At 39.6% G+C, this 21,152-nt stretch overlaps 1 protein-coding gene, 1 long non-coding RNA gene and 1 pseudogene across 2 annotated transcripts in view; 2 read left to right on the forward strand and 1 right to left on the reverse strand.

The window, feature by feature from the left end:
• The window catches only part of LOC143399308 (uncharacterized), a 67,489-nt gene extending 52,643 nt beyond the window's left edge, over window positions 1-14,846 (reverse strand). Inside the window, exons 1-2 of the long non-coding RNA XR_013091400.2 lie at window positions 14,728-14,846; window positions 13,197-13,263 (exon numbers count right to left, since the gene is read on the reverse strand). This is a non-coding gene — a long non-coding RNA (uncharacterized LOC143399308). The remainder of the gene's footprint in view (window positions 1-13,196; window positions 13,264-14,727) is intronic.
• Window positions 3,641-4,066, forward strand: LOC143399307 (CDP-diacylglycerol--inositol 3-phosphatidyltransferase pseudogene; annotated as a pseudogene).
• A 4,487-nt stretch (window positions 14,847-19,333) lies between the features above and the next one.
• Pcsk1 (proprotein convertase subtilisin/kexin type 1) overlaps window positions 19,334-21,152 on the forward strand; it is a 37,391-nt gene continuing 35,572 nt past the window's right edge. The window contains exon 1 of the mRNA XM_076856018.2: window positions 19,334-19,513. Coding sequence (XP_076712133.2) covers window positions 19,334-19,513 — 180 coding nt within the window. The remainder of the gene's footprint in view (window positions 19,514-21,152) is intronic.

Here is a 21,152-nt window from a genome sequence, read left to right on the forward strand (position 1 = left end):
CCAGACTTTCCTCATGTGAATTTGATCAACATAGGCAAGCTCTATATATTCATTTTTTTTGCATTGATCTAAAGGGAGTAAACCCACAAGAGCTGCAAGATTTTAAGCACAGACATAAACACATACAAACATTCAGTTTGTTCTAATTGGAAACTGCTACATGGAGCAGAAGTATCTACAGTTCAAAGACGTTATGTAGAAATAAAATTGTCCATAGAGGTTGAGTGAAACTGTTTCCACAGCAGCCAACACAATGTCTGGTGCTGGTGAAAGCATAGAAAATATTTGTTGAACAAATAAATTAATAAAATATAGAAGTTGCTTTTTTGAACAGCTTATAGGATGATTCTCACATGCCAAAGCAAAACATTTGGTCACTTGCTTTGACTTCTCCTTTAAATCCACAAAGTAGCAAATAATTGGATAGTGTCCCTAAGGGACATAGGGATATATGCACAAAACTCCCATTCCATCAGGAGTCACACTTAGAATTTTATAATTTATAGCTCCACACACAAGTTAATACACTTTCTGTAATATTCTCAGTCTAGAAATGAAGACAGCAACAGCTTTTTTTGTAAGGGCACTTCAATCCCATGCTCCAGATAGATGCCCTGAACTGCTTCTGTTCCCTCATTTCTGCTTAGTCAGAATGACGCTGGCTTTATATGTTCTTTCCTTTACAACTGGGAATTCCATCCAAAAGGAAATCTCTACCACATAAAATATCTAAAAACCACCAATGTGGTAAGAAGCTGTTATAGCAGAGCAGTGTTTTTGAGTTCTTTTTATATTTTCAGGAGTGATGAGAAAGTATGTAGGGTCTTGGAACACAATGGACAGCATTTAAACCAATTTAGTTAGAGTCTCAAAGACAAGGTGCCTCAGAGTGTACACACACACACACACACACACACATACACACACACACACCCCTCCTGAGTAGGCATCAAAGGGCAGTATGTATCTTTTGTTTTCCTATAAACAAATGTACTATTATAAAAGTAGAAAACCATATCAGGTCTTTCCAAGTAAGCTCAGTCAAATTATTGCTGTTATTTTATTATCAAATGCAGGCAATGTTAAGATTCTTCATTTCTCTATTCTTTCACCAAATGACATTTAATTCCAAAGAGAGCTTGTGCAGGAGCATATGGAATGAGTGTGTGTGTGTGTGTGTGTGTGTGTGTGTGTGTACACATACGTTTACATGTGTGGGCTGGATATACTTGGACCTGTTCAGTATGCATTCTTTGTTTTCTGATGGCATCAGTTGCTTTAAATTGTTTTGCCTGTCTTTTGGAAATTAGCCCTTATGCGCAGTATTTCTGCTGCTACCTGAGGTCCTAACTTGGGTTCAGTTTTCTCGAAGTCCTCTGGTGATCTCTCTACCACTTCCAAGTGTCCTCAGATCTGCACACTTTCAGCTGTAACCGTGTCACTGAAAAGCGTGAGAGAAGCCCTAAGGAGTCTCTCATGCTTTCTCATGCCTGGGCTTATTTTATTTTATTCCTCCCTTGCCATTGTGCTGTAAAGCATATATGCACCAACGCTACTGCACTGTCTCAGATGGGAGCCAGGCACCACCTGCCTTTCTCCAGGTCTGTTATTTAGCTTACATTGACCAGAATGATCTTTTGAATTAGTGGGACATCTCTTTTAATTGGTCAATGCTTGCAACTTTCTAATTGTTAAATACTTGGACTCTTGCCTGTTCTCCCAAATCTCCAAATGACAGGAATCTCAGTCCCCATACTTCCCTCCATACCTTGGTCTTTGAGAAAAAGCTAAAATTGCACACTCATATTTTTCAGCTGCTTTTTCTTCAAAGTGACCCTTCTTCCCCCAAACCTGAGCAACCTTTATCTAGTCTCTAGGATACAGCAGTCTAGCTCTGTATCTATTCTCTTTCCATCCTATTGTTTGTGACACAAACTTTATGTGTTACTTCCTTTGGGGCTCCGCCGCTTATAGCTCAAAAGAAACTGGATCTTGAATATCAATACCCTTGACTTTCTAGATTACGTGTGTGCAGTGAGGTTTAAGTTGTATTTTTAGCAATTCAAAAGCTGAGCACTGACTGCTTATTTTCTTTTTGTGTTCCTGGCATAAAACACTGCATCCTTCTGAAGCAAAGCCTGCAGCTAACTGAATAGGAAAGGAGCTTGGGGAACACTGGTTCACATCTCCAAATCTTAGGAGCCTATCTAAACACTTCCTCCTGCAAACACAGAAAAATGTCCAGAAATTACAGAGACTCAGTTTGCCATGGTAGCTTTCAATATCATATAAATGGTAGACCATTTTTTAGTGTAACAAGGATTATGGGAAAAAAATTAAGTCAAGTTATATTTACAATTAGAAATGGGTTTCTTATGTAAACCAGTAAGGGATTTGTCAGGGGGATGGGTGGGTACTAGACATTGAATCCAGGGACACTCTTACTACTGAGCCACATCTTTAGCCCTTTTTATTTTTAATTTTGAGACAGGGTCTTGCTAAGTTGCTGAGACTGGCCTCAAATTTGCAATTCTCCTGCCTCAGCTTTTTGAGAGGCTGGGATTACAAGTATATGCCACCACACCCAGCCAATGAGGTATTTTTTTTATTGATAAAAAAATAGATGACAGCAGAATGCATTACAATTCTTATTACATGTATGCAGCACAATTTTTCATATCTCTGTATATAAAGTAGGTTGACACCAATTCATGTCTTCATACATGTACTTTGGATGATGATGTCTATCACATTCCACCATCCTTGCTAATCCCCTGCTCCCTCACTTTCCCTCCCACCCCTCTGCCCTAAAGTAAATCACTGGAATTCACTGATGTTCCTTTGGATAAATAAAATTTAATTTACAATACCAAATAGCAGACTTCATCTTGCTTGCCTCCTTTACTACACACCCTGGCTGCCTCCTCTAAAATTTACACATAGCAACAGGATCTGGAACTCATCTTTGCTCAGAACCTGACTTCAAAAAATGCGGACAAGAGAATGTCAGAGATTTGAAAAAAAAATGCATGAAGCTTAGGAAATTCACAAGGTTAAACCAGACTTGGAAATTAAGGATTCTAGAGTAAGAGATGGCATGTTTCTGAAATAAAGAGAAGAGTGGGACTTTAAAAGGAGAGCCAATTTAACAGAGGGATAGACTGTAAGAAGAAGAGAAGAGAGGTAAGGTCAGAAAAAATAGGAACCACTTAAAATGACAGTTGCTAGAGATCTAGAGAATATTCCAAAGGGTTTAAGTTTATGGGCAATACCTTGGCTCTCTTCTCTAGGCCAAGAAAATAGGACATCTACACAAAGCCTTTATTTTCCAATCCTCCACTAAATTAATTCTGCATGTTTTGAATGTACCACCAGAAATATACATACGCTTATTCTGGGGATTAGGGGCAAAGGTGGTTCTTTAAAAAGGAAGGGAAGGGGCTTCTTCCTCCTTTCTCTGATCTCCAATTTTGCAAGGACGAGCGCAGAAGAGTTATGCCCGGATTGTCTTCACCATCATTGCTTTCTACTTCATGCCCGGCTGCCCCTTCACGGCCTCCTCCTTCTATCTGCTCAGCGGACTTCTGGATGCTTTTGATGGACTGCTCGGGCCCTCAATCAAGGAACCTGGTTTGGAGCCATGTTGGACATGCTGACGGACTGATGCTGTACCATGTGTCTGTTGGTCAACCTGGCCCTGCTGTACCCTTGAGCTACCCTTCTCTTCCAGCTCAGCATGAGCTTGGATGTGGCCAGTCCCTGGCTGCACCTCCACAGTTTTGTGGTCCGGGGTAGTGAGAGTCACAAGATGATCGACCTCTCTGGGAACACCTCCAGGCCTGCTCTGTTCACCCTATGTGCTGGAAATGAGCTCTTCTACTGCCTCCTCTACCTGTTCAATTTCTCCGAGGGACCATTAGTTGGCTCTGTGGGGCTTTTCCAAATTGGTCTCTGGGTCACTGTCCCCATCGCCTTGCTCAAGTCCCTCATCAGTGTCATCCACCTGATCACAGCTGCCCGCAACATGGCTGCCCTGGATTCGTCAGACTGTGCCAAGAAGAAGTGACCCTGACAACTTCTGGAACCTCCCACCTGATTGGTCATCTTATTGTGCCACATGGCTTCCCTCCCCCTCCTAGGAGGCCCATTCTCAAGTCTTCCTAATGTGTTCTCCAACCTGCTGGGATGGGGGTCAGCCTCTCTTTGGTGTTGTCACAATCTCTGTAACCCTGAAGATTAGGCCCACCCTTGTGATCCCCAAAGACCTGGTCTACAAATCAAAAAGGATGCTCGGGAGGCCCCTGTGGTACCAGGCAGCCTATTTGAGGATTACTTGAGAAAGATGGTGCAGGGGCCATGTTTCCCAAAAGGCAGGTGAGTCAGATCTCTGCCCCCTGCCACAGGAAGCCTGGGGCACAGTGCCCAGGAGGAAAGGGGCCGTCTAGATCCTTCCTATGGCGGTCTCCTCCATCCGGTCTACCCTGACCTTGAAAGCCTTGATAATAAAGGCAACAGCTTCTCTCTTCTGGACTTGGTTTCCTTTTAGACATTTTTGGATCAGGCCCTGGATTAAGGGGAGATTGGGAAAAAGGAAGATCTACCTGGATGTTTTCCCCTGGTTTGAGGCTGGCTCCTTTCTGTCATTCCAGAATGACAGAAAAAAGTCCTTCCGACCACCCATGCTCATGCCACATCTTCTCAACCCACCTTCTTTATGTCCCTGATGGTCATATTCTTGATATTTCTACCCCCGACTAGAGTGTAAACTCCCTGAGTGCACAGACTTCCTGTTCCTTTCTCTGTGGTTAGATAGACATTTACCTTAACCTGACATGCAGTAGTTACTTAATAAATATTCCAGAAAAGGATTAGTTGGTTTCTCAGAATGTGGCCCTTCGAACACTTATACGTTATTCTCAGAATGCAACCTCTTGGACCTTCAGAATGAGTCTCCAGAGATGAGCCCAGAAGTCTGCAATTTTAATAAACTCCACTTGATTCTTCTCCCCCCACCTCACTCCCCCCCAAAAAAAAGAAGAAGGGAAGGATTTCCTTTCTCTATGGACTTTGGTAAATGTTTTCATCATGGAAATTAAACCTATAAATGACAGACCATAGGAATGGTAGCATGGATAACAGTGTCCTGCGCTCCAACATACATCTCTAGGGCAGCCAGGGACATATTCCTTGGAATTTAAAAGGATAAACTTCACATGGATTATGGAAATATATTCTTTTTATTTTATATAAGTTGAATTATATACTACAAACTTCACATATTAATTGTATAAAATAGACTCTGGCAGATCTGTTTATGGGGATCCACTCAATATACATAAATGGAAAATTTCTATAATCTAGGCACAAAATAAAATAAGGTACACAATTGTGTCAAATAAATCTCTGGATCAGAACTTAGGCAAAGACCTGGATATCAGAATTGTTGAGTTGTGTAATTTGTTACCTTACATGATAGGATAAGTTGTTTCTGGGCAATGAAAACAGTAAAGAAATCAATCTCCTACTTTTTGCCCTAGGTCTATCAGATTTCTCATCTCTACAAGCTGCTGACCAGCATCTCATCCACTGGGAAGAAGGGGAAACTCAGAGGCTGTGCTTGGTCAAATGCATCCTTGTCAAAGGTGTTCTAGTAGCCTTTCGATGTTTGATATGGCCTGTGGATATAACTCATTGTTGCTTGTGAGTTCCATTTCTGTCATTAACTTTCTTTTTTTAATCATCATCATTCTCTTCATCTCCTCTAACTTCTGCTCATTTTCCCCTCTCCTCCTCCCCCTCTCCCTCCCTCTCCCCCTCTTCCTCCTCCTCCTTCTCCTCCTCCTTAGTGGTAGTCTTTTTAAATTTGGGTCAAAGACATTGTGACCTCCGGTAAATTGCTTAATCTCTTGAAACCCCAGTTTCTCTTGAAACCTCATGTATAAAACTGATAACAATAGTAGTTCCCTTAAAGATTTTTTTGTGTGTGAGATTCAAGTGATATAGGATCCTTAGTAGAAGAGTAAGGACAGGGAAATTGCTTAGTTTGCTGCTATTATTAATGACAATAACCTATCACTTTCCACATAATATATCAATATATTTCCATATCAATAAATATTCACTGGTATAATTTTTAAGGTTGCATAACTTTCCATTGTATAGCTACCCTATGGTTTATTAGTAATTAAATATTGTGATTCTTTTTGATTGACCACAATACTTCCAGCTAAAACTTGTTGATTAAATATAAGTGTCTACTTTCATTCTCTCCTAAAACCCTTCAAAAACTACAATGAATGAATTAATGGAATAGGAATAATAGGAGTGAAAACAAAAATAACAAAATTATGAGAGCAAAAGCAGATAATTTAGAAGACCCGATAAAACTGACTGTCAAATGAGTGGCAGGAAAAGCCAAGAAGTAAACCTTGCTACACCTTGGAACTTCCTTAGGCTTAGGAATTGGCAACTATAAAATAGATCTGGTCATTGGGATGAAAATAGATGCTACAATAAAAAAAGATTGCTTGAAAGTCTGTTTGAGAAGTTTCTGACATACACTCTCCACTGCCAGAAACTGTCCTTCTGCCACCCTTGAGAGAGATGGAAGGTTTCTTCCTCAGAGAGTAAAACTGGGGCTCACCAGGGACATCAGGCACCTTTAAAGCCGGAGGTTTCTCACTGAAACATGAAACATCCCTTGAGATACAATGGATGCTGAGTTCCCAAGGGTTCTGGTTCACTCCCTCAGTAATCTGACAGACCCAGAAGGAACGCCTTTGGGAAAGACTCAGCTACCGGAATTCTCTCTCTCATCCATTCAGCAGACCAATCTGCAGCAAGGCACACGGCTGTCAGTCCCCACTTAAATGATCACAGTCTTTCTTTCCTTACTCTTAATGTGGCTCAGCAACCAAGTATCACCAGAGATCTGAGGAATGCCCTTACCATGAGAGAGGGAGCGGAAACCAAACAGGGGGAAACAAATTACTGAACTACCCAGAGAGGAAATTTTAAAAAACAAACAAAAGAAACTGGTATTAATATTCTAAACCTTGAGAGAACAGGGGCAAAAAAAAAAAAAAAAAAAAAAAAAAAAAAAAGAAACAGTCATAAAGCAAAAATAATCTCTTGAAAATTAATAATATTAAGTGAAAAAACTCAGTAGAAGGGTTGAAATATACATTGAAAAAAATTCACAGAAACTATGACAACAAAAAAAGAAGAAACGTAAATAAGAGAAGAAAAGATAGTTTATAGACAATGATTTTGTGGGAATATTTAAAGAGGATATTTTAAATCATAGAAACCAGCAGAATTTGGAGCTTGAGATAACATCAGAGAAGAATTCAAATTTTTGAGTCAAATTTTTGATTTACAGTGCCAGACCTTTAAGACAGACACCAGTACGAAATTACTAGTCATCTAATTTTTTTAAAAAAGTTTTATGCCTAGCACCAACAACGTGAAAAAAAAAATGTTACGTGAGGTTTATTGGCAAGTCATAATATCAGTACATTACTTTTTAATCAAAATAGAAAAAGCATAAGCTAGAAACATGAACTGGTACAAAGAACATCCTCTTTATGTAAGTGTCTCCATTTAGCCTTCATAAGCTCACACAGGACAAGGTTGGGTGAACTCTCAGCTCAAATGGCTACTTCTACAATAACAACTGTGATTCAGCAAAGGAAAATTGTTTAACCACCAGGTTTAATTTTCTTTTATCTTTATTTCTGCTAAAATTCATTTGAAATGTCCTTAAGGTTCCATGTATTATAAGGTGCTGAAATTCATTTTGACAAGGTCATATTTATCCTAAAATGAAATAGAGGATTGAGATATTTAAGAAATCTTAGCATTTCATTTCCCTTAAAATATGCAGGTAATTGAGACAAATGTGTTTTTAAAGTTATCCTGCTTTATTTTACTTCTAGGTTTAATCTATGTCTATACCCCAGGAGAACATAAAGAGCAGGAAATGATTAAGTACATTTGATTCATGTATCTCAGCAGATAACCAATGATACCCAATAGAATCAACTAGCATCTTCCATTCCACACCAATTAAATCACAACCTGGGAGTTTCGGACCCGGGCAACAGTATTGAAAAGCTATTAAATGATTATAGTATGCAGCAGAAAATTATAATCACTGATAAAGATAATCAAATATACAATTCAGTTAAAATATACTTTGAAAAATTGGTAATTGAAAAATATCTGCTTTTTGGAGGCTGTCTAGATATAGGGTTCAAATTGATGACCATACTTGGTTAATTATTTCATATCTGGCACTAGGCTTTTGTGTGTTTGTATATGTGTGTGTGTGTGTGTGTGTGTGTGTGTGTGTGTGTGTATTTTCCCAGTATTTAGGTGCAGTAAGTCAGGAGTTGGAACAGAAAGTGAAAGTTGATAAAATTCTTGGAGTGCCTGGCTAGCTTAGAAAAAAAACCTGTCAATAAAAAAGAAATATTTCTGTTGTGGAGAACAATAATTCTACATCTAGTTTTGTATCTTCATAGGAAGAACTTTAAAACCTACTGTCAGGGTACTGAATGTGGATCAACATTGATAAGCTCCAGAAACAATCATGGCTCTTTGAGGCCTTGTGAGATGGTGAGAGCCCTCCAGTGATGTGAGGAAATGGTCACTTGAACCTAAAGATTAGCTTCCTAATTGGATCCAGAGAAGATATACATGTGTTTGTCTTTGAGTAATTACTCTGATTTTTCTCTCTAAGTTCAGTGGTATTTTCTCTGAAGAGATAATAATAGAGTTAGCCTAACAGTGGAAAATAACCTCAGGCAATCTATTTGAGATGGAGAAGGAGGAGGAGGAGGAAGAGGAGGAGGAGGAGGAAGAGGAGGAGGAGAAGGAGGAGGAGGAGGAAGAGAAAGAGGAGGAGGAGGAGAAAGAAGAGGAGGAGGAGGAGGAGGAGGAGGAAAGAAATGAGCAGAAGTTAGAGAAGATGAAGAGAATGATGATGATAAAAAAAAGAAACTTAATAGAAGAAGAGGAGAAGAAGGAGTAGACCATGAAGCGGAATTGGAAGAGGAAGAGAAGCAGTAAGGGTAGAAGCAAATGTTAGTTGAGGGCCTCTCAGACTGTTTCTCATAGCCTTGAAGGGTATTTGTTGAAGTTCTTAGATTCTTGGGTCATGCACCATCTCAGAATGTAAAGGGGTTAGTTCTTAGGAATATGTATTTTAAGTAAGCACCCCAGGTACATGTTATGTGTAACAAACTATTTGAAAATTATTGCCCTACAATATTTGGGGCTGTTAGAGTCTGTAAACAAGTCTGGATGGCGCCTGGCAAAATGCCAGAGGGAGTGGTTTGTGAAGTAACAAAAGCAAGCCATTAAGTGTGGAGATTCCTTATTGGTTGACTTCTCTATGGAGTTTATGTCAATTAGATAAGCTGTGTGGAATATATAAATACTCCTCTTGTCCTACAATAAACGGCTCCCACTCCTGCTGTATCGATCTACACAAGTTACTCGTCACCCCCCGGTTATTTTGCCCAGCCAGCCGGGCTGCGGCATGGGGCAAGAATGCCAAGTTTACAAAAACAACAAAAGATAGTAATATTTTAAAGTAAGATAAACCTAGGGAATGGTGCTCCTAGAATTAATTTGAAGACATGGACAGTTCTCTTTGATGCAAAGCCATGAACATAACAAGAGAAGATAGTCTAATAGTCGTACAGCTAACCTTTATTGAGCCCTGACCATGCACTGAGCCCTGTTTGAAGGGATGCATATGATTTAGACATATTCAGTTCTCATAAATAACAGGCAATGTTATTTCCTCTGTTTACAGAAGAGAAAACTGAAGCTTCAAGAGCTGTCTCAGGTAACTACGCTAGTAAGAGATCCAGGGGACTCAATGCTCAACTGCTCAAAATATTAAACTTCAAACTAATCCATTAAATGGAGGGTGGGAGCACTGCAGACCTGAGCTCTGGTTTTAGCTCTGTCAGATTAACTATGAAAACATGGGTGTCCTTGCCTCCTTAGCTTACTTATCTATACTCCCTTGATCATGGTTCATGTAGGCCGGATCCAAACTTACCCACATGAAGTTAGGAAAGAAACTAAATCATTGTGTTACTATCCAGTTACACAGATAGAATCACAGGCTGGGCTGGTTACAATAGCAAGAGAGCAAGGTGAAAAGATAAACACAGTTTAAAAGATCCCCCTTTGACTATTTTCACTGCTGATGTTGAATGTTGAACCCATATTTAACAACATCAAGTCAAAATAGTACTTTATTGTAAGGTGTCACTTTTGGAGAACATGTTAAGAAATAGCAACCCTCTAGGTTTTATCAGTACCCTTAACTCATCACTGATTATTCTCCATCTTGAAATAAAATGCCAAGAACTGAAAGAGGAAAGGTATGATACCAAGTCAGACGTGTGAAGCCAGCTGCTCGAGCCATGAGTCAATCCCTTCATGCTCAACAATTCAGTGAACAGGATTTAATAAATCTGTCCTCCCTCTCTATTCAGGCTTATGGGAAAATCAGTTAAGATTATACTACAGGACTATGAGAGAAAGAAAAGTCAAAGGGGAGGGGCTGGAGGTGTAGCTCAGTGGTAGAGTGCTTGCTCAGCATGTGTGAGTCCACACACACACACACACACATAAGATGAAGGGGAGCACACAGAAAATTAGTAGGTAGGAAAAGAGGAGAGAAATATGAGTGTTGTGAGTCATGGCTCAACAGCTTTAGGCTTTGAAATCATTTCCCCAGTCAACCTGCCTCCACAAACACACAACCTCCTCCAGACTCCAGGACTTGAAAACACTTGGCATAAAAAACTGTGATGTAAGGAGAGAGCTTCCCTCCCCACCCCACAACTCAGTAAAAATAACTCTCATTGACTTGTACTAGAAAGTACAAGTTATATATAAAAACTCCATCAGGTAAGTCACCTTTATGCTCCATTTTATAAATGAAGAAACTAAAGTAAAGAATTGTTGAAAACATGTCCAAATGTCCCTGGCTAATAAGTGGCAGAGCTGGGATTCAGACCTATGTGGTCTGCAATGAGTCTGCTCTTATCTATGTGCTGAATGTTTCTTGAAATAGTATTCACCTGGTTTATTAAATGGTGTCAGTTTTCTATTAGTTTGTAACTAGCTTTGCTGATAAAATTAAAGCTGCAGCCTTTACTTTGTTCATTGACAGAAAACTAGGAAAGGAGAAGCTGGATCATTAGCTATTGTGCCCACTTTCTCATTCCTATTTCTTTCCTGAGTTTCTCGCTGTTGAACTCACTCGCACATTTCTCCATATGTAGGTACCTGATTAATTGAGACTGGAGAGTCAGAAGAATTTGAGTAGCTTTAATGTGCTGCCTTACCCTGCTTCCATCTCTCCCACCTCCACCCTCAAGTTCATTTCTTTCCCAAACACATAAGCTTGGAATAAGTTTTTGCAGTTTGATATAACAACTCATAATTGACAACACACATTATTTGCTTGAGATAGGGTACCTACTGGCCTATCCTTCACTTTCTGCCTCTGAGTAGAGAGCCATGGAAACACAAGGTCAGATTTGAACATTGTAGAGTCTACAGGAGGCCCTAGGGAAGGGTAGAAGACACAATCACAGCATTCCCAGGAGACAGGCAGACACCATAATTTAATGGGTAAGTCTGGCATAAGAGAAAATTCTGTCTGGGTTGGGGATATGGCGCAAGCGGTAGTGCGCTCGCCTGGCATATGCTGGGCACTGGGTTCGATCCTCAACACCACATAAAAAATAAAATAAAGATATTGTGTTCACCTTAAAAAAAAAAATAAAAAATAAATATAAAAAAGAGAAAATTCTGTCCATACACTTAATTCTCTCTACTATTTTCCCCTCTACTTTTGATAGGGTTAAGCATTCTTGTTCTTCACTGTGGGGGAGGAAATTAGAGATGGAGTAAACACATTTGCAGAATTTGACACTTTGTCTAAGTATACGAGAATAGTGGGGACCACTGTTCTCAGACCTGCACTTTCCAGTTTTAAAGAGGAGCCATTTTTTTTATGAGACATCTCCTGAATTTAAATATTAGAAACTAATTTAGAATTTTTTGAAATACATTTTTAGTTGCAGATGGTCACAATATTTTTATTTATTTATTTTTCTGTGGTGCTGAGGATGAAACCCAGTGCCTCACACATGCAAGGCAGGGGCTCTACCACTGAGCTACAGGCCCAGCCTTATTTTAGAATTTTTAAGGTAATGTGCTATGTACTAATTCTGCCGTAACACTTCTGTTTTCCCTTTCCACGATGAAGGTCAAAGGGTTCAAGGAGAGAAGAAAAGATACAGGCAGCTGAGAATGGAGTTGTCAGTCTTAGGATGTGAATTGGTTTCAGATTTTTTTTCCCCAGCACCAGCTGAAGGCTTGGTCACCTCAAGGTTTCTTACTAGCAGGTATTAATCCACTGAGAGATAGATAGTGAAATGAACATAACTTCAACTTTGCTTCTCTCCTCCTTCTAGTGATTCTGGATTAGTCTGTTTATTGTTTAATCAATGATAATCTTGAAAGACTGCATTGAGATACATATAAACAAGCAGGGAAAAATAGACCTTCAATGATTATCTCTATTAATGGTTAAAGGAGTGTTACCATCCTGATCCCAGATATGACAAGCAAGAAATACAATCAGTAAAACTGAAAAGCAATCTCCTGATTTCACGTATGTGCTAAGTTCAATATAAGAGTAAATTTATTCTGAGACATCTGAAATAGCATCAGAAATCACTGCAGAATGTTAGAATACAGAGCAGTGCTTAAAGACCATAAGTGGTTAAAAATTCTCAGTTCCAATAATAAAAGGGAGGTGAGTTCCCATCAGTAGATGATCATAAAATTCAGAACAACTAAAAATTTGGTTTGTGTACTCAAAAAAAATGTTGATCAATGACACCTAGCATGACATAGGACAAATTATGATAATGCAAGCCAAAGCTAGTTCTTTATATATAAAATGGCCATTATCTATCTGAACACTTCATTTCATGTGACAAGATGTTTCTGCTATCTGGTAAAGCAAATTAGTAACAGTGCCAATTATTAGATTAATTTTAACTTGTAGCAGATTTTTTGGTAGGTTCACCTTCTTTTCTTTCTAAATCTTATTACTACTGTGAATGAAGACACTCATGTTTACTGACACTTACATATACATCTTGAAGCTAGGAGCAAATCATTGGATGATAACATCAAAATTCCAAATATCTTCAGAACCTGAAATTCAGTGGGGAAAAAAAATATCGACTTTCACACTCTGAGCTCTCTCTCTCCCCATATACATATAGAAAAAGTAAAAACTATACAAATCAGGTTGGAAGTGACTTAATATCAAGCACATGTGAATAATAACAGATATTAGTAGACTATTTGTTAAGTAAGAAAAAAATAAAACCAATTCTATTTTAGGCAATTATGATAGAAAGTTTCCTAAAGGAGACAAAATTCCTGCTCAAATCTGCATAACTGTAGCCAACTATACATTTCACACTTCAGCCTCAGTACCATATATTAAAAATTATGTTTAAAAGATTCTATTCAGACATGAGTAACCACAATGCAAAAGTTTTTAAAATATGAGGGGTATTTAACTAGAGTAGAAAAAATTTAACAGGACATAATAATCTGTCTTCAAAATATGAAGAGCTAGAGCTATCATGTAGAAAAGAGATTTGTCAGAGTGTTTCTACAGGGAGAATTAGCATGCTTGACTGGAAGTAGGTAATGAGGGAAGATTTATGTCATTGCAAGGGTGGACTTTGTAACCATTGTGCCAGTCTAAACCAAAGAAGTTGCTTTGGGAGACCATGATTACCTGACAACTTGCTAGGAATACTTCTGAGGAGTGTCATGCATATAAGGGGTGTTAACTTGTTAACTAGATCTCAAACTTCATGTGGAATGATTCACTAAAGACTCATTAAGTTCTGAATCAGTAGTTCTGGGTGGGAGTTGATGGCCTGTATTTCTAATAAGCTCCCTAGTGGTGCCCGTAGTGCTGGCATGTGGACCACATGTTGTAAAGCAAGGAACTAGATAACATTCAGGTCATTTTTTCAATACTAAGCATTTATAATCCTCATAGAAAAGTATACCTCAGGAGAAAAGCAAGTAGTTATATATGAGACATTCCTTGGGAAACTGACAGTGTTTGAGAGTGCAAACCAAATTTGTGCAAACCAAAAGCATAAGCATTTCCTGGAAAAACAAGCAGGAATATTCTAAGATTCCCTTGGTAAATGCATATTTTTAAAGAATCTCCTCTAAATAAGGAAGATTTACTACTAAATACTTGTATACAATTATGTTTAATTATCCATTTTCATTAAAATATTTTTTTCAGTACTAGAAATTGAACCAAGGGCTGCTTTAGCAGGGACCTACATCCCCAGCCCTTTTAATTTTTAATTTTGAGACAGGGTCCCTACTAAGTTGCTGAGGCTAGCCTCAAATTTGCAATCCTCCTGCCTTAGCCTCCTGGGTAGCTGGGATTACAGGGATGAGTTACCACACTTGACTAAAAACCAGTTTCAACAATTGGAATTAATAGCATCCATTGCTTCAAGTTTAATAATTCTAAATTAAATTCAATATTTTAAATGTTCATCTATTTTATTTAGCAAAATCTTCATTTACTTCAGAAACTTTTGAAGTACAGGCTTCATTTTGTTATTCTCTTACCTCTCTTTCTATGATCAGTGCTTCCTAACAGTTAATTATGTCTCTCAAGATATTTGGTCTTGGGGGCTGGGGATTGGCTCAAGCAGTAGCGTGCTCGCCTGGCATGCGTGCGGCCCCGGGTTCGATCCTCAGCACCACATACAAACAGAGATGTTGTGTCCGCCGAGAACTAAAAAAATAAATAAACAAATATTTTTAAAAATTCTCTCTCTCTCTCTCTTAAAAAAAAAAAAAAAAAGATATTTGGTCTTCTTATTCCCAGTGAAACCCAGGCTAGCAGCTTGATGCTGAGCTCCTAGAACTCAGTTAAGCAGACTAGCTATGACATTGATATCTACTACAGCAACCTGCTACAAGTAAGTCCCTTTTCATGACATGAACAGGGTCTATAAATCTGCTGGAGGAATTTACATTTTAAGTGTGTGTAATTAGTATAACATGCCCAGCAAAATTTGGTCATGGGAGAAGAAATAATGAAGAAGCAAGTCAGGTATTCCTGTCAAGTGTATCTTTACATGTGTCCCTAATATTAGTCTTCCCATATACTAAATACTTTTATCCTAAAGCTGGTCCTTGGTAACTTCTCTTAAAGTCATGTGTATTTTTCAATTTGGAATTTCAATTTTATTTTGTGATACTTAACATATAAAATTTGAATAGATTCTATATCTATATGCATCACCAGGTGAAATTAGAATGGTGATTTTGATAAGGAAATTAAAGGAAGCACTATTATATTATTTAAAATCAAATAATCAAAATTGCAAGTTGTTGAATGGTCATAGAGTGTTTTAATAACATTTTTTTTGTGTGCAAAGAAGTTTCAGTGACAGTGCTATCAAAATTTGAAAAGATAACTGAATGTGGTGGTACATGCCTATAATCCCAGCTAGTTGGGAGGCCAAGACAGGAGGATTGAAAATTCAAGTACAGCCAGAGCAACTTGGCACAAAATAAAATAAAATAAAAATTTTAAAAGGGGATAGAGGTAGTTAAGTGGTAGAATACCCTTGCGTTCAATCCCCAGTACTTAAAACATTTTTTAAAAAAGAACATTCATCTTTAAAATGCTTTGATTAGAAATGACATTAAATACTTTTCAGGCATTAAACCTGATATACAAAGTTATATTGATGGAAGTATATTCATATTTCTCAAAGTCATCTATATTCAATTTTAATATATTGCCCAAAATGGTGTATTTTACTTTCTTGTAATTATGTAATATAAAAAAAGTCTTCATCAAGTCCCCAAATTTCCTCCAGTTTATTTAAGTATGTCATACAAATATCATTATATTCTGTGTTGGGAAACACCATTATAAGTAATTTTTCCTCTATAAATATACTCTGTTACAAAATAGCTTCTAGTTTAATTTTAGACTAATTGATTACACATTCAACTTCATGACAATTAGAAAATGTTAAACTAAAGTTACTTCTTCACCCTTTCCTTTTTCCTTATTTGACAGGGTCTCACTATGCTATCCAGGCTGGCCTCTAACTCCTGAGCTCAAGTGATCCTCCTGTCTTAGACTCCCAAGTAGCTGAAACTATAGGAGCACATTGACACCTGGCTTCTTGCCCCTTCTTCAGTGTCTCTTGAAAGTCTTAAAATATTATTATTCAAGGCTCAAAATGTTATTTTCCTTGACCTGGATGTTTACATATATACTCTGCAACAAACCATTAAGTACATTGTTTAGTGTACATTAAAGGGTATATTTTATTCCACATTAACAAAGGTTTAAACCATTTGTTTTCTAAGACTAACAAAATCTGGCAATCTATAGGAATGTATTCTTACCTCCTGCTTATACTAGCCTTGTTCTTGTTACTTCCCAAGAAAACCTGATAAATTATTAACTGTCACTGGGCAGTTGGGGGAAGTCCTGAAAAGCATGACATTTAATAATTCACAATAGAAACATAGGCCTTTTTAGTTTCTGATACACTGTTTCCTATATAAATTAATCAGATCAAAGGAATGTTATTAATCTCAACTTAAGAGTTATCAGTGGCTTTTCCAATCCATGTAAAACATGATATATGTGGGCCTGAATCCAAAAAGCAGGATAAAACTAGCCATTGATATGGAAACTTTAATGTGAATTCTAAATATATTTATACCCGTACCTTGGCAGAAATTCATTTCTTCTGCATCCCAGAAGTTGTCTGAAATAAGATCCTTTGGATAAAATTCAGACAATTTCAGTATAAATATGGATATGTATTTGTGGAAAGGGAGAATTTCATTTACCTTATTAAATATGTCAATTACATGTTTATTCCAAGCCTGTATGGTATTCCATTTAAGATAAATGAGACACTGACCTAATTGCTAACACTGTTCCAAGCTGATTTACTTGAATGAAAATAAGAAAGAGACAAGCATGTTCCTGCTCTGACCATATCTACCATTACCAAACATGTGCCACAGGTTTCCCTTGCCTTTGTTAGCATCTATCTGTAGTTAGAATGAAACACTCTAGAGAGCTAGTGAAAGATTGTGCTCTATTTGTGTACAATGAATCGAAGAGCATTCCACTGTCATGTGATTGGAATAAATTTTTTAAAAATTTAAAGAACAAAAAAAAAAAAAAAAAGAAGAAGAAGACAGGTCACCCAGCCATCAACATGCACAGGCGAATTTACAGAGCAGACAACAGAGCTATTAATCGTGGCCCTCACATCTCACATGAGAGTTACATTGTAAATCACTTAGCTTCATCACATGTCTTATTTAGCTTAGGCCTTTGTTTTGATAAAGGATGTTTCATGTTTAATGAAATTATCAGTCTAGTCTACATTTCTGCAAGCCCAGAGGAAATCAAGAGTTAGCACTTCTGAGCCTTATCCTTCACCAAGTCTTGTCTCATTCGCTTTTTGTAAAAAGCATCTTTTGCTTTCTTTCTCCATGTATCTTTGTTTTTATTCCAATCTGCTTCCTTTTCTTTCCACAGGCTAGATTGCGCCCCCCGGCGGTTGGGAGTATTTTTAGAGGATTTTTCTTTTTAATCTCAGTCTCGGTACACTTGTTCACTTTTGTCTCACTGCAATTTTACTTTGGGGGGCTGAGTCCAACCCGTTTCACAAACTTAAGATGCAAAAGTCTCGATCACGAGTAAAACCACACTCCCCCCTGTGGCCAATTCCCTATTTGCTATTGTAACGAAGGGAAAGGCACCGGTCAAAAGGAAACAACTTGGAACTGGACAGCTGCAGAAGAGATTTCTTTGGTGCTCAGAAGCCAGAGCAGCTCCGGCAACTGTGCAGCTTGTGTCGCTGTCCAGAACTCGGTGCTGAATATTAGACACTGGTTTCTCTCTCTCTAGGGTCAATCCCTCTGGATCCAAATAGGTTCCGCCAGGGTAGACTGAATTTATTTTTCTCAGGTCGGGGGTGGGGAGTTCCTTTAAATGTTCGCTTGTTTTATTTTCACGTAGAAGCATTCTCCCACAAAGATACATTGTGCATTTTATGGGAAAGTAATCGCACAGCTTTAATTCAATACCAAAGTGAAGAGCTCGAGTGAGAGAAAAATGGAAAGTTCAGGGTTAATGAATCCTGATCTTTCCTTTCTTGAGTCAATACAACGTAATTTGGAACCCTAGACCCCAACCCCTTATTGATAAATGAAAACATGTTTTTTTCAAAAATCATGTGACTAACCCCCCCCCCCGCCCCCCCATTAAACACTGTAATGGTGCTGGTGGTGCTGGGCTATGCATAAAATTATATCTGGGATAGAATTTTAGATGTTTTTTCCCATTCCCACTGTGAAACAGGAGAGAAGGAAGTAAATTTGTGAACTAAGGTGGTTTGAGTGATTAACACTTTTTTTTTTTTTTTAATATTGTTTTAACATTGTCTTGTACACATGGTCATTTTGTTAGGTAAGCTGAATCTGGGCAGTAGCAACTTACTCTCCTCCCACCCAACCCCGCTCCACCCCACGACTCTGTCCAGTTTGAAAATTCTAAGACCCTTTTTTTTCAAAGGACCAAAAGGACCATTATAAGAATCCCATGCCGCCCCACTTCTCCAGGATACAAGACACCAAAGTAAATATAAAGAAAATGGATATAGGGAAGGAAAAGAGTGTTGAGCTTCCAGCCTTTGGCTCTTAGTAGTTACATTCAAATGGGGGCACTTCTGTTTGAGAAGTGAAAATATTTCCCACAGCTCCAGAATATACGGGCAGGCAGGGAGCAGAATTAACTGATCCCAGCAAAAGGTTCCTTCCTTTCTTAATCCCTTGCTGCTTATTTTAGCCGCTTCTCCACCCCGCCGGGAATACCATCCAGATCTTAGTCCAGGTAGATCTGACGTCAAGAGATGGCTTTCGTCGATTTGACGTGTAAACACTCATTTCCATTCTGTCTGGGAAGGGCTGGGGCTCCACTCAGCCAGAAGACCAAAGCGCTTCAGTGAGCGCTTGCCGCCGCCCAGCCTCTCCTCGCGCGCCTCCTAGCTCTTCGCAGAGCTACTGGGAGCTAGGAGTGGTTCAGAGACTGAGGGTAGGAAGATCGAGTCTGTCTGGCTTTTCCCCTGTCTTGCATTTTTTCCCTCTCTCCTTCCCACTCTGTGCGAGAAGTGTGAGAGCCATGGAGCGAAGAGCCTGGACTCTGCAGTGCACTGTTTTCGCCCTCTTGTGCGCTTGGTGTGCTTTAAATAGTGCAAAAGCGAAGAGGCAATTTGTCAATGAATGGGCGGCGGAGATCCCCGGGGGCCCAGAGGCAGCCTTGGCCATCGCAGAGGAGCTGGGCTATGACCTTTTGGGTCAGGTAAGAGTTTGCACTTTCAAGAAACTTTCTGGTGTCCGAGGGGACTGGTGAGACTAGAGCGCGGTTTCCCAAGTGGGAGCCCCTGGTTGCACTCTCCCGCGCCCGGTGTGGTTAAGAGCAAGGAGCTTCTCTTGCTCTCTCCCTCGGCACGCTAGTGGAGGGAAAAAGGCTTGCATTATTTACTGTTTGCGCAGCCAGGCAGAGGAAGCAGCAGCAGCTGGGTTGAGATTATTCTTACTGTTGTCCTCTCTAGAATTGAAATCCTTTCCCGCGCGGTTTGGAAGAAAAACCCGTCCACGCGTCTTCAGGGAACTTGAGATGCACACAGGCTCTCACCAACCGAGCGCCTCTGGGAGATGCGCTGGGTCGCCCGGGACTTGGGCAATTTGCGTCAGGAGCCGGCCGTTTCCTTCTTTTCAATATGGCAGCATCAGATACAACTCCTAATGCAAGGGACCTAGCAAGCTTGGGGATGTCCGTCGGCAAGGTTTGGGGGCACGCCCAGAGCCCTAGGAGAGCACCAGCTTCCGGAACTAGCTATTCCGAGGTTGGGGGGCTGCGGAGTGGACAGGGAAACTGGCAGGAGATCAGGTGGGTGCAAATCTCTTAGCATTTTCAGGGAGCCCTGGCTTTTCACCGGGAACTTGGGAAGTCCCAGCTTCCTAACTTTGCTCTGCCGGTGGCCCTGCAGGATCGACCTACAGAATTGACTGTGGGCAAAGGACCTATCTCCTTCTTATTCTTGAGCCAAATGCGTAATCGTTTCCAGTTTATGAGGGAAAATGACTCGCTATCCAAGAGGCGACTGGTTAATAGATTGCTTGGGGAGAGGGGTGGAAAAACGCGAAGGCATTAAGAAGGAGCCTGGTAAGCCTCAGGATTCCAAGTGTCCCCCAGGGATGTGACTTCTAATCTAGAGCTGTCCTTTTTCTTGACTCAAAATCAATCCCTTGTCCCTTGTCTTGGAATTGGTTCGCATCAAAGCGGGGGAGGAAGAGTTGTAAAATATTTTGGCGCGTCCCCCCTCCCTTCCCGAGGTGGTAATTGAGACTCAGCTGAAGTCATGGATGAGTAATCAGCGTGGGCGTTGGCGATTCCATAGATCGACTCAGCTGGAGAATATGCCTTCCCTAGCTGGAGGCTTCATTCTCCAACTTTGTGAGCCCAACTGTCTTTGAAATGCCCGGTAGCCTTGCAGTGGATAACCAAATTGACTTCTCAGTGTCCCAGTAGCAGACTGAGCCTTTTGCCTTTCCCAGTCTTGCTCTTTGCCATGATCTGTGTTGAAGTTATTAGAAAGGAGGAAGAGAATCCAAGGAATACAGAATCTAGAAGAGATTGGTTCAGAAACAAATGATTGCAAACTAGTGCAATTTGTGTGGCAATGGAAGTTGTGCTTGGAGTCTCAATACAGTATTTGTTAACTGAAGCAAAGAAGGTGGGAGGGAATATGGGAGATGTGAAAGAAGACTGCCCAAAGGAGGAAACATTTGCACAGGTTTAGGAAGAAGAGTAAGAAGATGCTAGGAGAAGATAATGAGACAGAGAAGGCAGTCAGAAAACTGCTTGTGGGAAACAGGGAGACAAAAGGCAACCTAGAAGTAGTCTGTTAACTACCTGCAATTTTGTGAAATTTCGT

This window comes from Callospermophilus lateralis, chromosome 5 (genome assembly GCF_048772815.1).
Source record: "Callospermophilus lateralis isolate mCalLat2 chromosome 5, mCalLat2.hap1, whole genome shotgun sequence".
NCBI lineage: Eukaryota > Metazoa > Chordata > Mammalia > Rodentia > Sciuridae > Callospermophilus > Callospermophilus lateralis.